Below are 17,196 nucleotides of genomic sequence, written 5' to 3'. Positions count from 1 at the left end.
CATTTATAATGTGGAAATAAAGTTAAGTTGTTCCCCATCCATTTGAGAACATAACTAGTGTATTTTTAATTAAGTTCATTAACCTAAAAGCTCAAGTTAACAACTGTATTATTCACACAATGCACATAATATACTAAATGTATTGGTCAGTTAGCTTTTCTTACTTGATTTTGTGAAAAAAAAATAATCTCAAGAATTTGGATGACACATCACAATGAAAGTAAAATCAAGTCACCTTTCTTTTACCCAGCAGGACATTAACAAATACTTGTTATATTGTGCAGAAAGCAAACTGATAAAACCCTACAAGAATACAAAAACACTGTGGCCATCTGCCTTGATCACTTGCTTAACTTGTCTAACACTGAGCTTTGAGGGTCAGGATAAAAAATGAAAATAATTCAGTAATAAAATCTGCAAATAATGAAAGTACTGCTGCAGCGACACTGAAGGGGAAGCTAATTCTACCATTGAAATGGTTTACCCATAAACAGGATACAATTGAGCAGATCAAGATTAACTGTGTGAATTGGGAAATGCACCGCAGTGGTTGCTGTTTACTTCTGCTGTTTTACAGTTCCTATCCTCACCAGTTGCTTGGAACCAAGTATAACAAATACATATGTGGTTTCCCAAAAAAAAAAAAAACGTTTTTCCCATGGTGTTAACACAAGCCACTTGTTTTCTTGTCTATCAGGAAGACTCCGGTGGTTGAGAAGACAACCCTTGTTAAATGGCAGGTATGACTCAGATGAGAATCTCTTCTGTTATTTTTATCCACTTTAAGTCTTGTTTGTGCGCCAGATCAATGCGTAAGCAACATCTGTCCTTGGAAAATCTGACTCATTGGTTCAAATACAGTCAATTAAAATGGGAGAATAAGCATTATGAAGTAGTAAGGTTGCCCTCCGGTCTCCGTCATCTTTCAAATAAGAAGTATAATTACTGTGTTCACACCATCAACGCTAAGTAAAGACTAATGTCGTTCTCCATGCACGCCAAGTTTTTTTCTTTATCCTTATTTTGAACATTGCTTGATGTGTTCTTTACCTCTGTGTACGTTTTTGCCCCACAGAAAGGGGAGATCAGTAACTTCGAGTACTTGATGCATTTGAATACTCTTGCTGGGAGAACATACAATGACCTCATGCAATATCCTGTGTTTCCTTGGGTCCTAGCTGACTACAAGTCCGAGGTATAGTTTCTAATCTACGAACATGTCACAGCATTTCTTCAGGCATGCAAACTAAAATAAGATGCAATGAGTGATTTATTATTGTATATCTTTATCTAACATATGACCCAGACACTGGACTTGTCAGATCCCGCAACATTCCGAGACCTGTCCAAACCAATGGGCGCTCAGACTGAGAAAAGAAAGCAGATGTTCATCCAGAGATATGAAGAAGCGGAGCACAGTGAGGGTGAAGGTATCTTTCCAGCTTCTTATTTTCCTTAATTCTTATATTTGGAAGCTCGCATTCAACACGCCCCGTGTTCTTTTTCATTTTTGTTTTAGGAGGTTTGTCAGCACGATGCCACTACTGTACCCATTATTCCTCAGCCATCATTGTGGCCTCCTTCCTTGTTCGCATGGAGCCTTTTTCTCATACCTTTCAAACACTGCAGGTATAACACAATACAAATTGTGAGCACGAACATACACAGTCATTATTAGTCAATCTCGTGCGAAAATTAGATCATTTGGGAACTTTCATCTTTGATTCAATGAGTTGTTCATCATCCAGAGCATTGATTTACCTCATAATTTATAAAAATGTAACAAAAAAATTTAATCAAGCTGCCACATCATAAATATGAAGGGATTACTGAATGTATGAATTGGGTCTTTATTAGTGATTAGAATGATTAAAATGAATATACAGCATTTGTAATGAATAGAAATGTAGATGAAATTAAAAAATATCAGTTAAATATTAGTCAGCTGCTAATTTGTCAGTGCACATAGACTGGCACGTACAAAATCTACAGCTCACACATTTTTGGGGTTAAAAAAAAATACATTTTGCGGAGTAAAATAAATAAACTGTTCAGATGTTTGTGCAGCATTTGTTGTCGGTTTTTGTCGCTTTTACGAAACAAAATATGGTGAGTTTCCAATATATATGCAAATAATTACAGGAGGCATCCAAAAGCAGCCCACAAAGATAGCCATTGATGTTGCAAATTTCCAATACGGCGTCCAATTGATTATAATGAAAAGGCATGCATATTTGATAGTCAGAATAAAGCAATAAAGATGCTAGTCTGGTGAATTACTGTGTCCTTTTGTCTGCTGAGGCGAACAACAGTCGTGTTGTAATATCCATAACCGGATTTCCATCTCTAACCTGGTTTATCAATATATAAGCTATTTTCATTCATTTCAATAATTGTTTTATCCTAAATTACATTCCCTCTCATGAGATTTTCATCACAGATTATAGGAATTTACGGAAGTATGAAAAGCTTCCTTTGTCTGCAGTGAGGTTGCCTTCTCTGACTATTAATAGAACAGAACGTGAAGTTTTTACTTTATCTGTCTTCTCTTTTCACAGGGTGGGTTTGATATCCCCGAACGGATGTTTTTTAGTGTAAACAAGGAATGGGAGTCGGCCTCCCGAGATAACATGAGTGACGTCAGAGAGCTGATTCCGGAGTTTTACTACCTGCCGGACTTTCTGCTCAACTCCAACCACATGCAGCTGGGTAAGGCTGTTAAATGCTTATTCAGTTGACAATCTCAGTTTTATTTTGATATTTTGTGGATCTCATCCTAAAAGTAGGTCGATAAACATTTGCAAAACGTGTTAGATATAACACAAATCTTCTTTTAGGCTGCATGGCGGACGGAACCGCTCTGGGAGATGTGGAGCTGCCGCCATGGGCAAAAGATGACCCTCAGGAATTCATTAGAATCCAACGTGAGGTCAGTGACCTCACCCCCTCACTTTCGGACACTTACTTAATAGGCGTTTTCCCGTAAGACCAAATATTGCTGTTCATCACTAAACAAATGTTATCCTCAAATTTCTCATATCGGCCACTTCTCTTGTTTTTTAATAAAAATATGGCAGCAAACAAGCCTATCCAGCACAACCCAAAGCAGGCCTTTCTTTTTTCCCCACAATGCATCATGTCTGCGGGCTCCCTCCACTTTCTCAGCTGGATGTCTTCTTTTTATTTTGCTCTTGATTCCATCTTGGGGGTATCTTCACTGTTTTCGTGGCACAATCTACTCAACCATGCGTGTAAAATTAGTAACTTTTGAAGATTATTTGTCTTCCGTACACAAATTAAATTAAGACAATATATCCTCAGTATGAGTTTTTTTTTCCCCCTGTTACACTAGGGTGGGATGATTAAGAATATTTGCCAGCATGCTGCAGGTCCTTATGTCCTCTTTTTCTTTATTAACTCTTCAAAAACAATCTCTAGCTAATTCCGGACAAATTTCTTTAATGCCAACATGGTGATAACGCTCATAACTATGCAGCATCTCACTTGTGAATGGACTTTTCAAGAAACACATTGTTTTTTTTAATTGGACTGCATGTGCATTTTGAAATAAGTGTTGCTCTAGTTTCATATTAAAAGTTTGACGGATGACTTTAGCCTCACTGTAATTACAATGCTGTGCATGCCAGTGTAGCGGTTTGCAACAATAAACTGTTTTTTATAACAGGCTTTGGAAAGTGACTATGTGAGCGCACACCTCTACTTGTGGATTGACCTGATCTTTGGCTACCGACAACAAGGCCCCGCTGCTGTGGAAAGTGTCAACACCTTCCATCCTTACTTTTATGCCCAGAGAGGTCGGCAGGATGCTAAAGATCCACTGATTAGGAGCACAATCTTTGGATATGTCAGCAATTTTGGCCAAATTCCCAAACAGGTAAAAAAAAAAAAAAAAAGAAAATTGCACATTGGTGACCCAAATAAAAAAAAAAAAGAAAAAAAAATTGTGTCCTCGCCATAGCTCTTCACTAAACCCCATCCGAAGAAAGAAGTGCCATCACCATCTCACCCAATTCCATTTTTCTTCACTCTTGACAAACTCAAGACTACTGCCCAACCGTTTCGAGGTACGTTTGAAGAAGCGGTGTGCAAAGTGTGGCCGGCGGGCCACATCCGCCTGCTCCACACTTTAAACTGGACCACTGAGCCTTTGTTACTTTACTACATACGATGCGAAAAATAGTGAAATAAAACAAGTATACATTCAATTTATTTTTATTAAACTGCTGTAGAATGAATTCTAAATTATTGACAATAATAATGAATTTAACTGGTTTCGCACATACATTTTGGGCCCTGTTTGTTATTGTTACAATCCATAAAATAGCCTGCAATTATTGTCATCTCCATCTGCCACCACTTTGTGTTGTTCCCCGCCTTTATTTTATCTCACACCGTTTGACGCCAATTATTGTATACAAGATGTGTCGCGGTCTCCGGGGGATCGTTGCAACGGCGCGAGAGCATCCATATTTTAATTTACGCTATGGACGGCGAGGAAGGCACTATCTGTGAACTACGATATGGAGATGACTCTTTTGCTGAGCTCTACTTAATAATCTGAATATCCCTACAGGCCCACTGAGGGAGAGAAGATGAATCTGCAAATGCTCAGGGAGAGATTCCTGCATATTACATTTCATATTAAATCTTAGAGTGTCTGATCTGATCAATAAGCAGATAGAGATGAATAGGAGGAGGAATGCCGGGTCTTAGCTACTTTCTGGGGATTTTCCGTGCAGAGCTGGTGACAGGATGTAATGATTTGTGCTTGTACGGATAGGTCAATTACAGGAGCAATTACAGCTCTGCGTGCACACACACACACGCACACACACACACAAACATGCAACTTTGAAGCCAACTAGGATACCGGTGTTTGCCAGATGTAATCTGGCAGCTGATATTATCTGTGATTTATCAAATGACATTGTATATAAGCATGAGCTGACTCAGCGTAGTTAAATCCTGTTTTTTAAAGTCAAAGCTAGGTCATAATTGCTAAGAAATTAAATTGATAGATATTTAAATGATAGGATTTAGGTAACATGTTTTTGTCATCATTTCCTGTCACATAACATTATGATGTTTCTTCAGAATTAGCAAGAGGTCCAGTGGGTCAAATAGTGTGTTTGGAAAAAGAGGTGGTGATCCTGGAGAGAAACCGACTCCTCCTGTCGCCTTCATTGAGTTGCTCCTTCAGTTGGGGTTTCCCTGACAACACTTGCACCTTTGGAAATTATACTACTGGAAAGGTAATTGTTTCATGTCTTCGTGCATGAACGAAAGCAAAAGGAAACGACTGCATATCCAATGCTATGTTGTATGGAAATCATCAATAACAGTATGGTGTCCTCATTTCTTTTGCATTTACGTGTCTCTACCTCAAGACATTTGCCGTGTGTGAGAGTTTATGTGCCTGGGGGGCAACAACATGTGCTGTCCGACCCAACTCAACGACCGTCATCACTGCAGGAAGCAGCACCGTGGTTTGTGTGTGGGATGTGTTGATCAACAAGGACAAAGTCATCCACATGAAACTCAGACGGGTGAGTCTGGCTGCGTGTTTTTTTTTTTTTTTTAAACATACAGTAACATTCTTGTTGTGTCTTTGAATTTCCCCATTTAAAATGTACTTGACCTCAACTATAATAGTATTTTACTTGACCTAAACTATGATAATATTGTCAATGTCCCCACCTAGATGTCTCCCCCCCAACTGCTAATGTGACCAAAAAATTATATTAAATTAAATATGAATAAATATTGGTGGTTATTTTGTCCCTATTTTAAAACATGGCTGGTACTTGTTTGGATTACATTGAAGTGTGTGAAAAAGGAAGCAAAGCAAATACATTTTGAAATCTGAGTATGACTAAATACATACCCACATTAAACAAAATTAAATTGGCTTCATATTGAAAAATAAAGATTTGAGAAAGCTTTATCTGAGACACATCGTCCTTTTGGCCTTCCTCTTTTAATTTGCTTCTGAAATCCTTTTCCAGTAGCGTATTTCTTTTCAGACTAATTACTCATCTCGTTCAGATTTGAGATCACTTTGTTTATTACAATATGAATGTATGTCAGATTTATTTTTTTCGCCCTTGTTCTGCATATCATTTTTACCCACAGCCGCTATACGGCCACACTGATGTGGTGACATGCATGACTGCGTCTGAGGTCCATAGCTTGGTGGTGAGCGGTTCCGGTGATCTCACATGCATCTTGTGGGATCTGGAGGAGCTCAGCTACATCACACAGCTGGTGGGACATACAAGCAGCATCTGTGCCGTGGCTATAAATGACCTCACGGTAAGTCTGACCTGAGTCGTGTCATATTATGTTTGGCTCAGCGCCATCACGTCTTCACGCCTTTCACCGAATAAGGAAGGGAAGCTGCTTGTTGCATTTCCTCGATTTTTGTGAAGGGCGTTAACGCTGCACTGCTCTGTCCAAGGGTGAGATTGCGTCATGTGCTGGGCCTGTGCTCTACCTGTGGACGATGAAGGGTCAACTTTTGGCCTGCACCGACACTTCCTGTGGGCCTCGAGCTGACATCCATTGTGTCAGCTTCACACAGCGACATGAGTGGGATGCCAGGAATGTCGTAGTCACCGGCTGTGCCGATGGCATCATACGGGCAAGTATTATCCAACTTACAGAGCACTTTAAGGAACTAAGATGAACACAAATAATGCATGTCCCAAAACGAGTATATTCAAATAAAATATAACAGTAGCACAAAATATGGCCCCGAATTTCACTCACCTCCAATTGAGAGTCAATGCACTTTTTGTGACCATAACAGGTACAAGATTAGAGTTATTGTTTTGCTTTATATAGCTTAGTGTTTGAACGCATGTCATTACTTTGCTGTTACCGTCTCAGGTTGGTGTCCATCAAGGTAATAATAACAGCATATGGGTTGTGTGTGTTTAATATAAGCATAATAGTGCCTTGCTGCAATCAAACTGCAAACTCTTAAATTAGGCCCCCGCGAGGGAACGGGTGCCAATGCCAACACATGCGCACAATTGGTATTATTACTTTATTATTACCTTGAGTTATGGAGAGTGCGCGTACCCCGCTGCGCGTGTGTGCGTGTTTGCTATTATGTTGAATTATGTCTGATTTTGTGACTCGTTATGTGTCTTTCAAATAGATATGGAGGAGAGAGTACACCAGAACACAATTAACTGGCCCTCCAGAAGAGCTCGTGTCCCCAGGGCGAGACCCAACAGCGCTGGCAGAGAGCGCCGGTAATGCCGCTCGCTTCACGATCCGATATAGATCTATTTATAACAGACAAGATGAAGGGAGTGGCGGAGTGGAAAACTGCACCCAAAGTATTTTTACTCTTTAGTTTCACACGGAAATCACACCTCTAATTAGATCAATCCTTAAGTGTGAGATGATTATTTTGAAGCGCTCCTCTCCGAGCAAGCCGTGTGCTTTTTTCAGATCCCTCGCTAGTGTTAGGGCTAGCAGGAAGGATGTTGTTATAAAGTTATTAAACATCCAGGCAGTAAACACTGATGAGTGAATCTGCTGACGTTCGTGTGAGCGTATAATTTAGAAAGCAATAATACCCAGATCCAATTTGGCATACGTTGGTTGGTTACAGCCCCTCTTCACCTCACTCCAGCATTGCGGTGGGCCAATTACACCTAGACTACTCTTAACGTAACATTTCACATTCACATTTAAAGGATTTTTTTTTTATACTTTGGCAGTCTATTGATCACTAATTGCAATACCTCATACTGATTGTCATCATTCCATAGCGAGCAATTCGCAGCAGGTGAAACGTTGGAAGAGACGTCTGGTGTTGTGCCGGGAACTGAATAGAAGTCAGGTTGCGTCGCAGCATCGAAGCAAAACTAATCCGGCTATCACAGCGTTGGCCGTGTCCAGGTATTTACATGATAACACACTGAAATCCGGTGGACTTAATCATGTTGTGTTGCGTAGGTTACAAAAGTGTCTTTTTTTTGTAGGAGTCATGCCACGCTGCTGGCAGGGGACGCCTGGGGTCGGGTTTTCACTTGGACCTGCCAGTAAGCTCATGTGTGGCTTCAATCTTTGCCTCAAGACTTGAAAAGTAGTGAACCTTACCTCGGATGTGAATATTTAGTTCTGTACCTTTGTATGTAAATACTGACTTGCAAATTGAATTAAAGATTTGTAGTTATTGGTGACTATTTGCACTAATTCTTAAAGCTCAGCAGGCCAGCTGCGAATGTTTAGCTCTGCAAAATGTTTGTGGTATGTGACCATTTTACCACATTGTGAATAGTTCTACTGGTCAAAATAAGTTTCCAATAATGTGTTATTAATTAATTTTGGGTCTCTCTCATCCTCTTTTTTGTTATTTTGGCCAGTGTGATTCTTTTATTTTTTTGCATTGCTTTTACATTACTTGTCAGCCTTACAGATATGTTTTGCTGGTTGAAGTTGGCTTCAATAGATTTTCCTCGAACCAACCAATCAGATGTTGGAAGATTGTTGGATAGTTTTTAGTTTACATGGGCCCCTGGTTGGAAAGCGTTTTAAAAAAGGACCTCAGTTTTACTTTGTGGCACTTTTTCCTTGCACATGCGATCTCCTCCGTCATAAAGGAGGAGGTCTCTGTCTTTAACCTTTGTGTGTGCAGCTAATTGTGCTAAGTGAAGTAGCTTAATAGAGTGGAAAATAGTCATCGTAATTTTCCCAGAGAGCCGCCGGTGACCTTCTCTAAAGACAACGGCCGCTCCATTCTTTCCACATGGCTGGTTTTATGATAGAGATGTCCAAGCGTCTGCTTCTTCACAGTAATTAAATCAAATAAATTATAGCGCCAAGGCAGAACCATCTTGTAGCCTAACCCAATTATACTGCACTGTAAAGCTAATTATTAACCATGATTACAATTAGTCTAATTTGAATAAATGCCGTCATTAGCAGGTTCATCCTGGTCGACGAGAGCGAACTGTGGGGGATGATGAGAATCCTCATCTTCATTGACTCTCCCACTCACAGAGTGTGCATCATACTCTTTCTGCTCTTCTATTTTCCAACTTGACCTTCAGGAAATGCCTCACGACCTTCACCTTTCTTGCCTGCTTGAGCGTAATGCATGCACCACCCCCCCCAAAAATCTGTTATTTGCGGCTAATTGCCGAGGCCATTTTGCCTGGATCGACTCCCTGTGATCCGCAGTTCAATTCAATTTACTTTATGTGCTTGGCCCCAAATCATAACAATAATTATCTCAGGGTTCTTTCACATACACATCCGCTCTGACAGCACACTTCTTTCACAGGGATATTTAGAACTTGTACATGTAAGTAGTAAGGGGTAACCAAACAACTTTACAGTCATATCTCAGTAATTGTTTTTTTAAGCTTCTTTGAATCAAGATGGGTTTTATCTGCGGCGTTGGAATCAAAATTTGATGTGAAATTTTAATACCTTGACTGGGTAAATAAATGCCATAAAATAGTAGCATGAATTATTGTACGTCTTGCTCATGTATTATATGATTAATATGACACAGGAAAATCAGCAGATCATTTTAAAAACAGTTTTTATATGAAACAAATATTTTACATTGGCATATATGTATATTTTACATTGGTGTTTATTATTTAAGGGATTTTCCACTGTAAACTATTATGTGAAAAGCTGAGGGTTGCAGTGTTGTTGAGGAAAAGGAGCACTGACAATGATTTCTCTCCTGAGCCCCCACTCAGCAATAACAGAGCATTCTTACGAACATCTGGATCACAGACCAGAGATGCAGACAAAGCAAACAATAAAATAAGGCCCTTCAAAAATGTCTGCGTTGGACTGGAACCAGGTGCTCATAGACACGCAAAGAAACAAATGCTAATTGTCAGATTGCATGTTCATAAATACACATCATGGCTTCCTCTCCAGGAGGTAGTGAGACATCCATGGGTTCAGACTGAGCTGCTGTGTTTACAGCTGCTTCTCCTGGAAGAGGATCTGAGCGTACACCGTGTCTGGGCTGGAAGGGTCGGGGTCTGGACTGGTCGAAGCTGGGGGTTCCACGGTTGGTCGGACCAACTCTAGTTCCGCGTATGTCAGGCTGTCATCCTTATGTGCTTGATGCTGCCAAGGGGAGTGGGGGGATTGAGAATACGGGGAACACGAAAAGACCGCATACATATTTATTTCGTGAGAGTAGATCAGGTTTGGGGGGAAAATACCGATTGCACTGCTAATGCTGCCTGCTCAGCATTTGTGTTTGCAACAGTCCTATGTATTGATTTTTCTTTTTAAAATAATCAATTCAACTCAAGAATTAATATAATAAATGTAATAAATGATTACATTTAAAAATTGTATAAAAATTAATTTATGATGTCAATATTACAACAAAGTGTTTGGAGTACTTTTCTTCTACTTTTCTTCTGTTTGAACTTACTAGTTAAATTGTAGAAATAAAACCAGTGAAGCACCCTAAATAAATAATTGTGTTTGAGAAGCAATAGCGATAAATATAATTATCACACTCGTAACCGAATGAAATCAGAGCAATAAACTCCTGTAGACAATCACGCGGTCATGAGACATATTCCCTCTTGCACGTTTCAGATGCAATAATTTTATAAGTGCCTTTTAAAAATGATTCAATTAATTTTGTCCTATTACTGACATCAGAAGAGGACATGTTGAAATTACAGACTTACAGTGGCAGACTTCCTTGGAACCTTTGACCTTTTGGGCTTCTGGGGTCTTTTTGAAGACACAGGCACTGCAAAAACAAAAACAGGTCAATAATGATCTTTTTTTATTTATGTGTAAGCTCTTTTGATTTGTTTTACTGATGATGCTTCTAACTTGAATTCTTGATGTGGGACTTTCCTCAAATAAGAGTGTAAAGTTTCCTTCTCAGTTTTTCTCTAGTGCGTGTTGTTTTCATGGTGCTACAAATTGAATTATACTGCCTCTCTAATGATACCTTCAAGTGCTGTTATTTTAACCTTCTCATTCAGTTTCTTAGCATCACAGGGGGCTGGAGCCTCAAGTCCTGCCCTTGCTATTCTTTAACACATTTGGAAACTATGAAGCAGACATTACTTCACATTCAAAGGTGCAAAACCATTTTTTGCTGAGTTGACCCATTGTCTTGCAACGTTTGTAAAACAACTCAATTTGTCTTCATGTTTTTACCTGCAGGTGGTGTGAGTGGTGGTGGCTCCTCAGGCACCTTTGGGGGTTTTAATGCCACTTTTATATCACTTTTCTGAATCTTGTATTTATTGTGTGCTCTTGGAGAGGAACTAGAAGAACTGCTGGAGCTGGTTACTGTCTCTCCGGAGCTGCATGGAGCAAAGATGATGACTCTTAGAATAACAAGTTAAGTCTTGTTTCGTATTAATGACGACACATTGATCGTACCTGCTCTCTGGACACTTGACCAGAAGGTAACTTTCTGTGGAGAAACAAAAATACAAAAGTCTGAAGTTGTCCAAGGTGCTGCAATGGATTGTGTTTTGGTTTCAAGGTTTTATTAATCCAGTATTGTTTCATGTGCTTTGCAGATGGTAAATGATGTGACCTTTCAGCCTGTGTCTCCTGTAGAAGTACTGGAAGGTGATGGTGAGAGTGAAAAGGAAGATGGAGAGCAAGCCCAGCGAGCAGATCAGCACGGCGCACATGTTCACGTCTAGTAAGACAAACGCATTGGAACAATAACATTAAAAACCAGCCATTAAAGTTGGGGAAATAACATTAGTGCTAAGGGCCGGGGGAATACCTGATAACAGACGCCAAATTCCTTCACCTCTACGAGTCTCTGGTGTAAAATGCACTGGAGAGAGAAGAAGAAGGAAAAAAAAAACATTTAAGAAGGAGAAACAGTCCAGACTAAGCATCTTTGTAAATTGCTGTTTTCTGAAGAAACTGACCCACTCGAGGCCAGACAGCCTCTGTGGTTTCCAGAAATATCACAAAAGGCTGAAATGGTGGGTGAGTGGTGCACACACACACACACACACACACACACACACACACACACACACACACACACACACACACACACACACACACACCATAAATGAATGAGGACGTTGCAGTGCCTATGTGTCAATGAATGATGTGGCGTGAACAGGCCAGGGGTATTTAGCAAAAGGTTGAGGAGAATGAATGCAGGCTACGTACATAAATGACTTAACCTAAGCACTCTTTAATGACTTTTTAATATGTCTTTTAAATGCATACGCCGCATAAACTCGTAAAATATATCAACTGTGATTGACTTGTCACATGTGAATATGGCGCTAATAAATGTCACAGGAGCAAAAAAAATATATATACATTTAGTCAAATTACATTTCCTGGACATTTTATTAGGTACAGCTGGAGAGCCTATGTATATAAAGAAATCTGGCTTTGCAAAAAAAAGAAAAAACGCCTTTGCCCCTCTTTTTAAAAGCAATTATTAATGATTCTTAAATGTTGACACAATTTGGCATCACCCACTGGCGTAGCTAGAGAGGGGGGGGGAGCAGGGGGCCGATGTTCCAGTGTTCCATATCAGTCTTTTTCCATCAGACAGAGGAGATCCCCAATTTATGATTCAGTCAGATTCAGTCAGATTTAGCATTTGAATTTGTTTTCCTTTTTAATGTCAGCCCTTGTTTGCTTCTGTGGCGAGTGAATGTCAGAGATGCCTGCGGTTGCGTGGCTTTGTGGTCAGTGGGGCAACTGGCCTGAATGTAGGACAGGGCGTTGGCAGATGCCTCCGTTGTGCAAATGTTCTGAAAAGTGCCCAAAAGTATGCAAAAGAGCTGTAACAGACTGTCATATAGACGGACAACACTGCGGCTGCATCAAACCACAACAATTTAGTGTGCAATCACTGAGCTTTATCGTGGTTGTGAATTTGGGTGAGAAACTGAACGTTCTCCTGTAGGAGCTTTCAAAACGCTGAAGTCATGTTATTTGGAGTTGGTGAACATGGCCAGCTCAGCAACAAGCTACCTCTGCTCACACTCATTCACAGAGTGATATTGTTGCGTGTGGTTTGGCTGTGTGAGCTCATTGTTTTTATATGGAAATACCACTGAAATGGGACACACACACACACACATTGAGGGAGGGGCATAGCTTCAACACAAATGATCAAGCTACAGTATAGCACTGTATTTGCTTTTTTCAATGTTTGATTCTTTCCGTACCATGGATTTCATGTCTGTGGTACTTAGGGATGCCCTGGTATTCCAGACAATAAGTTTTCCATTCAATGACAGCAGAATTCCCCCTTTTCTCCGTTCCAGTTTCTCTTGGCTCTGTGCATGAGGATTCTGTGTTTGACTTCACTTGTTTGCCAGAAATAACTGATGATTAAAAAGATGCTGATAACTGACGGTTCTTTTAATCGAACCCGACACGCCAGATTGTTTGATTTATATATAATGTGCGTATTGGGACGGAGATGATGGAAACTGTTTGGAAGATGGTTGAACTTTTATTGCAATGTGATGAACGTTCGGCTTCTCGCGTTAATTACTATGAGAACATGACATCAACAACCATCTTGCCACTCAGTAGATTTGTTAGAAACAAATTTTTTCACATTGGGGCTGAGATAGTTTTTTTCCCCCATTCCAGTCCTCTTAGAGTCACATAAAATGTCTGGAAAAAAGATGATTGTGTCTTCAAAGTTTTTGTCGATTGAATGGCAGAATGGATATATCAAGGACGCCTTTATTGTTAGTTGTTTGAAGAATTCCATCCATCCATTTCCTTTTTTGTCTGATTTTGCTAACTGCTGCTATGGCAACACACTTAACTCTAATCAGTTCATTTTACAAGCGTACAGCTTTTCTTTCTTCTTAACCTCAAGGTCCTAGTTGGTCCATTCATTTAATTTTTTTTTTTTTTGGGATAGGCCACAATCGAGTCATCTTGGGGTTTGGCAGGACGGCGATGTGAGAAGACACACCTATTCTCATAAATCCTGCCTCTCATGTTTATTTTAGATCTCAGAAAACAGCAAAAGCATTTCTGATCCAATACAGTGTTCTATTGCCAAGCCACAAAGAACAGAAAGCCTCATCTTAACCAATTTTCAAAATAGCACACCACACACGACGATATCTCCTTGACAATCAAAAGTGTGGTTGTAAAACTGAGCTGTGAGAAGCAGCATTGGAGCATAGGGCATGCAGACTACCAGAAAAATACAACAAAAGTTGCAAAAGTGTGACACAAAGCGAGCTTCACTTGGGGAACGAAGGCCAGATTTGAAGGCAGAGGGAAGTTATACACTGCTGGTGCGTGGGGTCAAGTTGCGTCATGTGGCCTTCAAATTCGGCCTTTGGAGGACAGAATTTGCAGCTGGTGTTATCGGGCTTAAACTCTCTCACGCAGAAGGCAATTGTTTTAGTTACCTGTCAACTGTGTGGTGCTGCTTCCATTAGCCGATGCTCTCCATATGTTCCTGTACTTTCTTATCTCGTGCACCCGACACGTGTAGAAGCCCTGGTCCGTCCCAGTCACGTTTAGAATCCTCAAGCGGTATACCTCTCCCTCCGTTAGCTCATAAAGACGAAACTTGGGCTGGGGGAAGCGACGAGTGTAGTTTCCGTACAGCTTGATTTTCTTGATGCCCATTTTGACTATGAGGACCTGGGAGGGCTCGGGGGCAGCGGGGGAAGGAGATGGGGGAGGTAAAGGAGGTGCAGGGGTGGGAGCATCCAGAGGGGAGAAGAACCAGCGGAGGACAAGATTGCTGCCGTTCTTTCTCTGAGATACCAGGCAGGACAGTGTCAGGTTGTCCCGCTCGGTTGCTGAGACCACAGGCGCCGGGATCACAGTCACGTTCAGGGCATAACATATTTCTGTTGATAAAACATAAAAACACAAATATTAACTAAGAGAGAGATCACATTTGAATTTGTAAGTAGTTTGTATGCAATAGAGTTCATTTTAATGTTAAAAAAATAGTTACTAATTCTCAAGTTTTAATTGACCAGTGATGTAATACAAATTTTTAAAATGAATAATTCTATAGGGAAATAGAGAAATTTATTCTGTGGTCTCTTGAAATTTGCCTTTAATTAATCCACTGACCATGCTCTGAACTCAAAACATTGTTACCCATTAAAATGGAGGGAAACGTTAATAATCTGTTCTAGCTTCCCCAAAAAAAAAAAAAAAAAAACATTTACATGTTTGTGGGGTGTTTTTTTTTGGATGGTGGATAACAGCGGTTGTTAAAAATTTAAAGAGCGCAAGCTGTGGATTTAAAATAAAGCCAATTTCCACAATGTGGTTGTACTAACAAAGATACACAGAGAGCCCCATGATATCTTTTCATCTCATGTCCTTGTTTACATTTGTTTGATCATTTGTATTTCTTCTTTTTTGATTTTCTCCCAGTTCAACATAATGGCAGCATTTTGTTTACATGCACACCCAGATTCACACCGCTCCATCAGAAGTCGTCATGTTTTTCTATCATTAGCCAGGGAAATTTGGCCCCATCCTCTGCTAAACATTTCCCCCGTGTGCTGCTGTTTTGCTTCCCGGCAGGTAGTGATGTTTTGTTCTGCAGCCAGTTATGGCATCTCACGTCTGCTCGAGACATGGAGTCTGGACACAAGATGTGTGAGCCAAAAGAGAAATAAAAAAAGGAATCTGCTTGATATAGTAAGCCCAAAACAGACTTGAAAAGAAAAAACAAGAGACAACAACAACAAGAGAACATGGACCAGATGCCACCCAGCGTTGCTTTGGTTAGTTTGGGAATCTCCCCGAGTATCTGTGCATTATCCCAAATTGAATGCGACAAGAGTGGCAACAAAGTAGATCCATACAAACCTAATACGCAATACATTACTGAGTTGATGGAAGTTTTTGTACATGCTCACAAATTGAATACAACAAGAATGGCAACAAAGTAGATTCTTACAAACCTAATACGCAATATATTACTGAGTTGACGGAAGTTTTTTTTTTTTATCACATCACTAGTCAGAAGTGTGAAATGACCTCGTTCAACTTCAGCATACTGCAGTAATTTCTTTCCCCCCCCTACTTATATCTTAAAGTAACGAAACCTATAATTTTAGGTTTCATGTCACGCATTTGCAGATGCATTTTTTGCACTCGCTGCATGCAAGCTCACTATTTTGTTTTTGTAATAAACATGACAAACCTACCTGTGAGCAGAGCTTTAGTCAGGACCAGCAGCACTACAGAGATGTACATTGTCCTCTCTCAGTGAATCCATAAACCCACTATACTGCAGCACGCTAAAACAAGCGATCCACCGCCGCCTTGGGCCACATTAACTCTTCCCCTCTTTCTCTTCTTTTTGCAGTAATATGAAACACTAGTTGCTCTGTTCCCACTTAGGAACTCCCACTCGTTCTCCCAGTAGTCTCTCTCTCTCTCGCTCTCACATCCCTGCTCTCTCGCTGTCCTGCTAAACGTAGGAAATGACATTTCCTGAGTTCCTGTCAAGCATCTTGGGCCAAGGCCTTAAACCCTACGAGCCCAGTTGCTCTGGTCCTCTCTGGTGGTTTGGTGCAAAGCCACGTGTCTATCGCAACGTTTTTAGAAGCGTATACCATAAGAGTGCTGAATGTGCATTTCCATCATCCGTAATTACTTGTCTAGTTATGCTGCCAGTTAAATATGTTGACCCTTGTGTTTTTGTTTCACGCGTGTGGTAATGATGCATTTGTGCCGTGGTGGGATTTCTCCCCCGTCTGGTTGCTGGAAAGAGTGGCATGGGCTTGTCTCTGGCTGTGGTTGAGAGACGTTCCCAGCGGAATGAGGCCTGCTGCTTTATTGGGCGGCCTGAATTGCTGAGGCGGACGCTTCTGCTGGTGCTTCCAATACAGTCAAAGCCAAATGGAATTATGCGTTGGAGGGAAGTGGGTGGTCAGTGTTTGTTATGAATTCTTGCTAATTACATGCATGAAAGCATGTAAGGGTAGCTTCGTTTTCCTGAGTGCTGGGGAACCCCCTTCACTTGGAGGCAGCTGTGGACCATCAGGTTCAATAAACTGTCAAGAGGAATGACCTACATTTACATCCAACTTTAATTGTAGTATTTGTGTATTTCATATGGCCATGTCAATCTAGCTCATCCAGGACCTTCAGAATCAGTAGCGCCATCTGATTTACCTTCAATTATACTGGGACTGTTTCTTT

The 17,196-nt window shown here is 40.5% G+C and overlaps 2 protein-coding genes across 6 annotated transcripts in view; one reads left to right on the top strand and one right to left on the bottom strand.

Moving 5' to 3' along the window:
* The window catches only part of wdfy4 (WDFY family member 4), a 34,187-nt gene extending 25,968 nt beyond the window's left edge, over positions 1-8,219 (top strand). For all 5 annotated transcript variants that reach the window (XM_085922048.1, XM_085922051.1, XM_085922049.1 and 2 more), the window contains 15 exons: positions 698-740; positions 1,076-1,195; positions 1,307-1,430; positions 1,520-1,629; positions 2,559-2,709; positions 2,838-2,929; positions 3,686-3,895; positions 3,980-4,085; positions 5,116-5,273; positions 5,409-5,567; positions 6,154-6,333; positions 6,479-6,661; positions 7,184-7,280; positions 7,806-7,935; positions 8,019-8,219. In XM_085922048.1, coding sequence (XP_085778174.1) covers positions 698-740; positions 1,076-1,195; positions 1,307-1,430; positions 1,520-1,629; positions 2,559-2,709; positions 2,838-2,929; positions 3,686-3,895; positions 3,980-4,085; positions 5,116-5,273; positions 5,409-5,567; positions 6,154-6,333; positions 6,479-6,661; positions 7,184-7,280; positions 7,806-7,935; positions 8,019-8,082 — 1,927 coding nt within the window. In that variant the 3' untranslated portion in view covers positions 8,083-8,219. The remainder of the gene's footprint in view (positions 1-697; positions 741-1,075; positions 1,196-1,306; positions 1,431-1,519; positions 1,630-2,558; positions 2,710-2,837; positions 2,930-3,685; positions 3,896-3,979; positions 4,086-5,115; positions 5,274-5,408; positions 5,568-6,153; positions 6,334-6,478; positions 6,662-7,183; positions 7,281-7,805; positions 7,936-8,018) is intronic.
* A 1,399-nt stretch (positions 8,220-9,618) lies between these two features.
* On the bottom strand, positions 9,619-16,340 carry vstm4a (V-set and transmembrane domain containing 4a). Its single transcript, XM_085922319.1, has 8 exons — positions 16,197-16,340; positions 14,424-14,873; positions 11,786-11,839; positions 11,588-11,695; positions 11,428-11,461; positions 11,200-11,348; positions 10,716-10,780; positions 9,619-10,134 (listed from the first exon to the last, which is right to left on the bottom strand). Exons 1-8 carry the CDS (start codon positions 16,243-16,245, stop codon positions 9,982-9,984), a joined length of 1,062 nt encoding a protein of 353 aa, XP_085778445.1. The 5' UTR covers positions 16,246-16,340; the 3' UTR covers positions 9,619-9,981.
* Between the last annotated feature and the right edge of the window lie 856 nt (positions 16,341-17,196).

This window comes from Syngnathus leptorhynchus, chromosome 10 (assembly GCF_054491065.1).
Source record: "Syngnathus leptorhynchus isolate UIUO chromosome 10, UIUO_Slep, whole genome shotgun sequence".
In the NCBI taxonomy this organism is placed as follows: domain Eukaryota; kingdom Metazoa; phylum Chordata; class Actinopteri; order Syngnathiformes; family Syngnathidae; genus Syngnathus; species Syngnathus leptorhynchus.
The sequence above is the reverse complement of the archived record's forward strand: the minus strand, read 5'-3'. Positions and strand labels throughout refer to the sequence as shown.

Excerpts from the sequence above, each read along its gene's own strand:
- vstm4a (XM_085922319.1), bottom strand. The coding sequence starts at position 16,245 with ATGTACATCTCTGTAGTGCTGCTGGTCCTGACTAAAGCTCTGCTCACA. Across the intron at positions 14,874-16,196 it reads GACTAAAGCTCTGCTCACAG|AAATATGTTATGCCCTGAAC; the intron begins GTAGGTTTGTCA and ends TTTTATCAACAG. Across the intron at positions 11,349-11,427 it reads GTCAAGTGTCCAGAGAGCAG|CTCCGGAGAGACAGTAACCA; the intron begins GTACGATCAATG and ends TGCTCCATGCAG.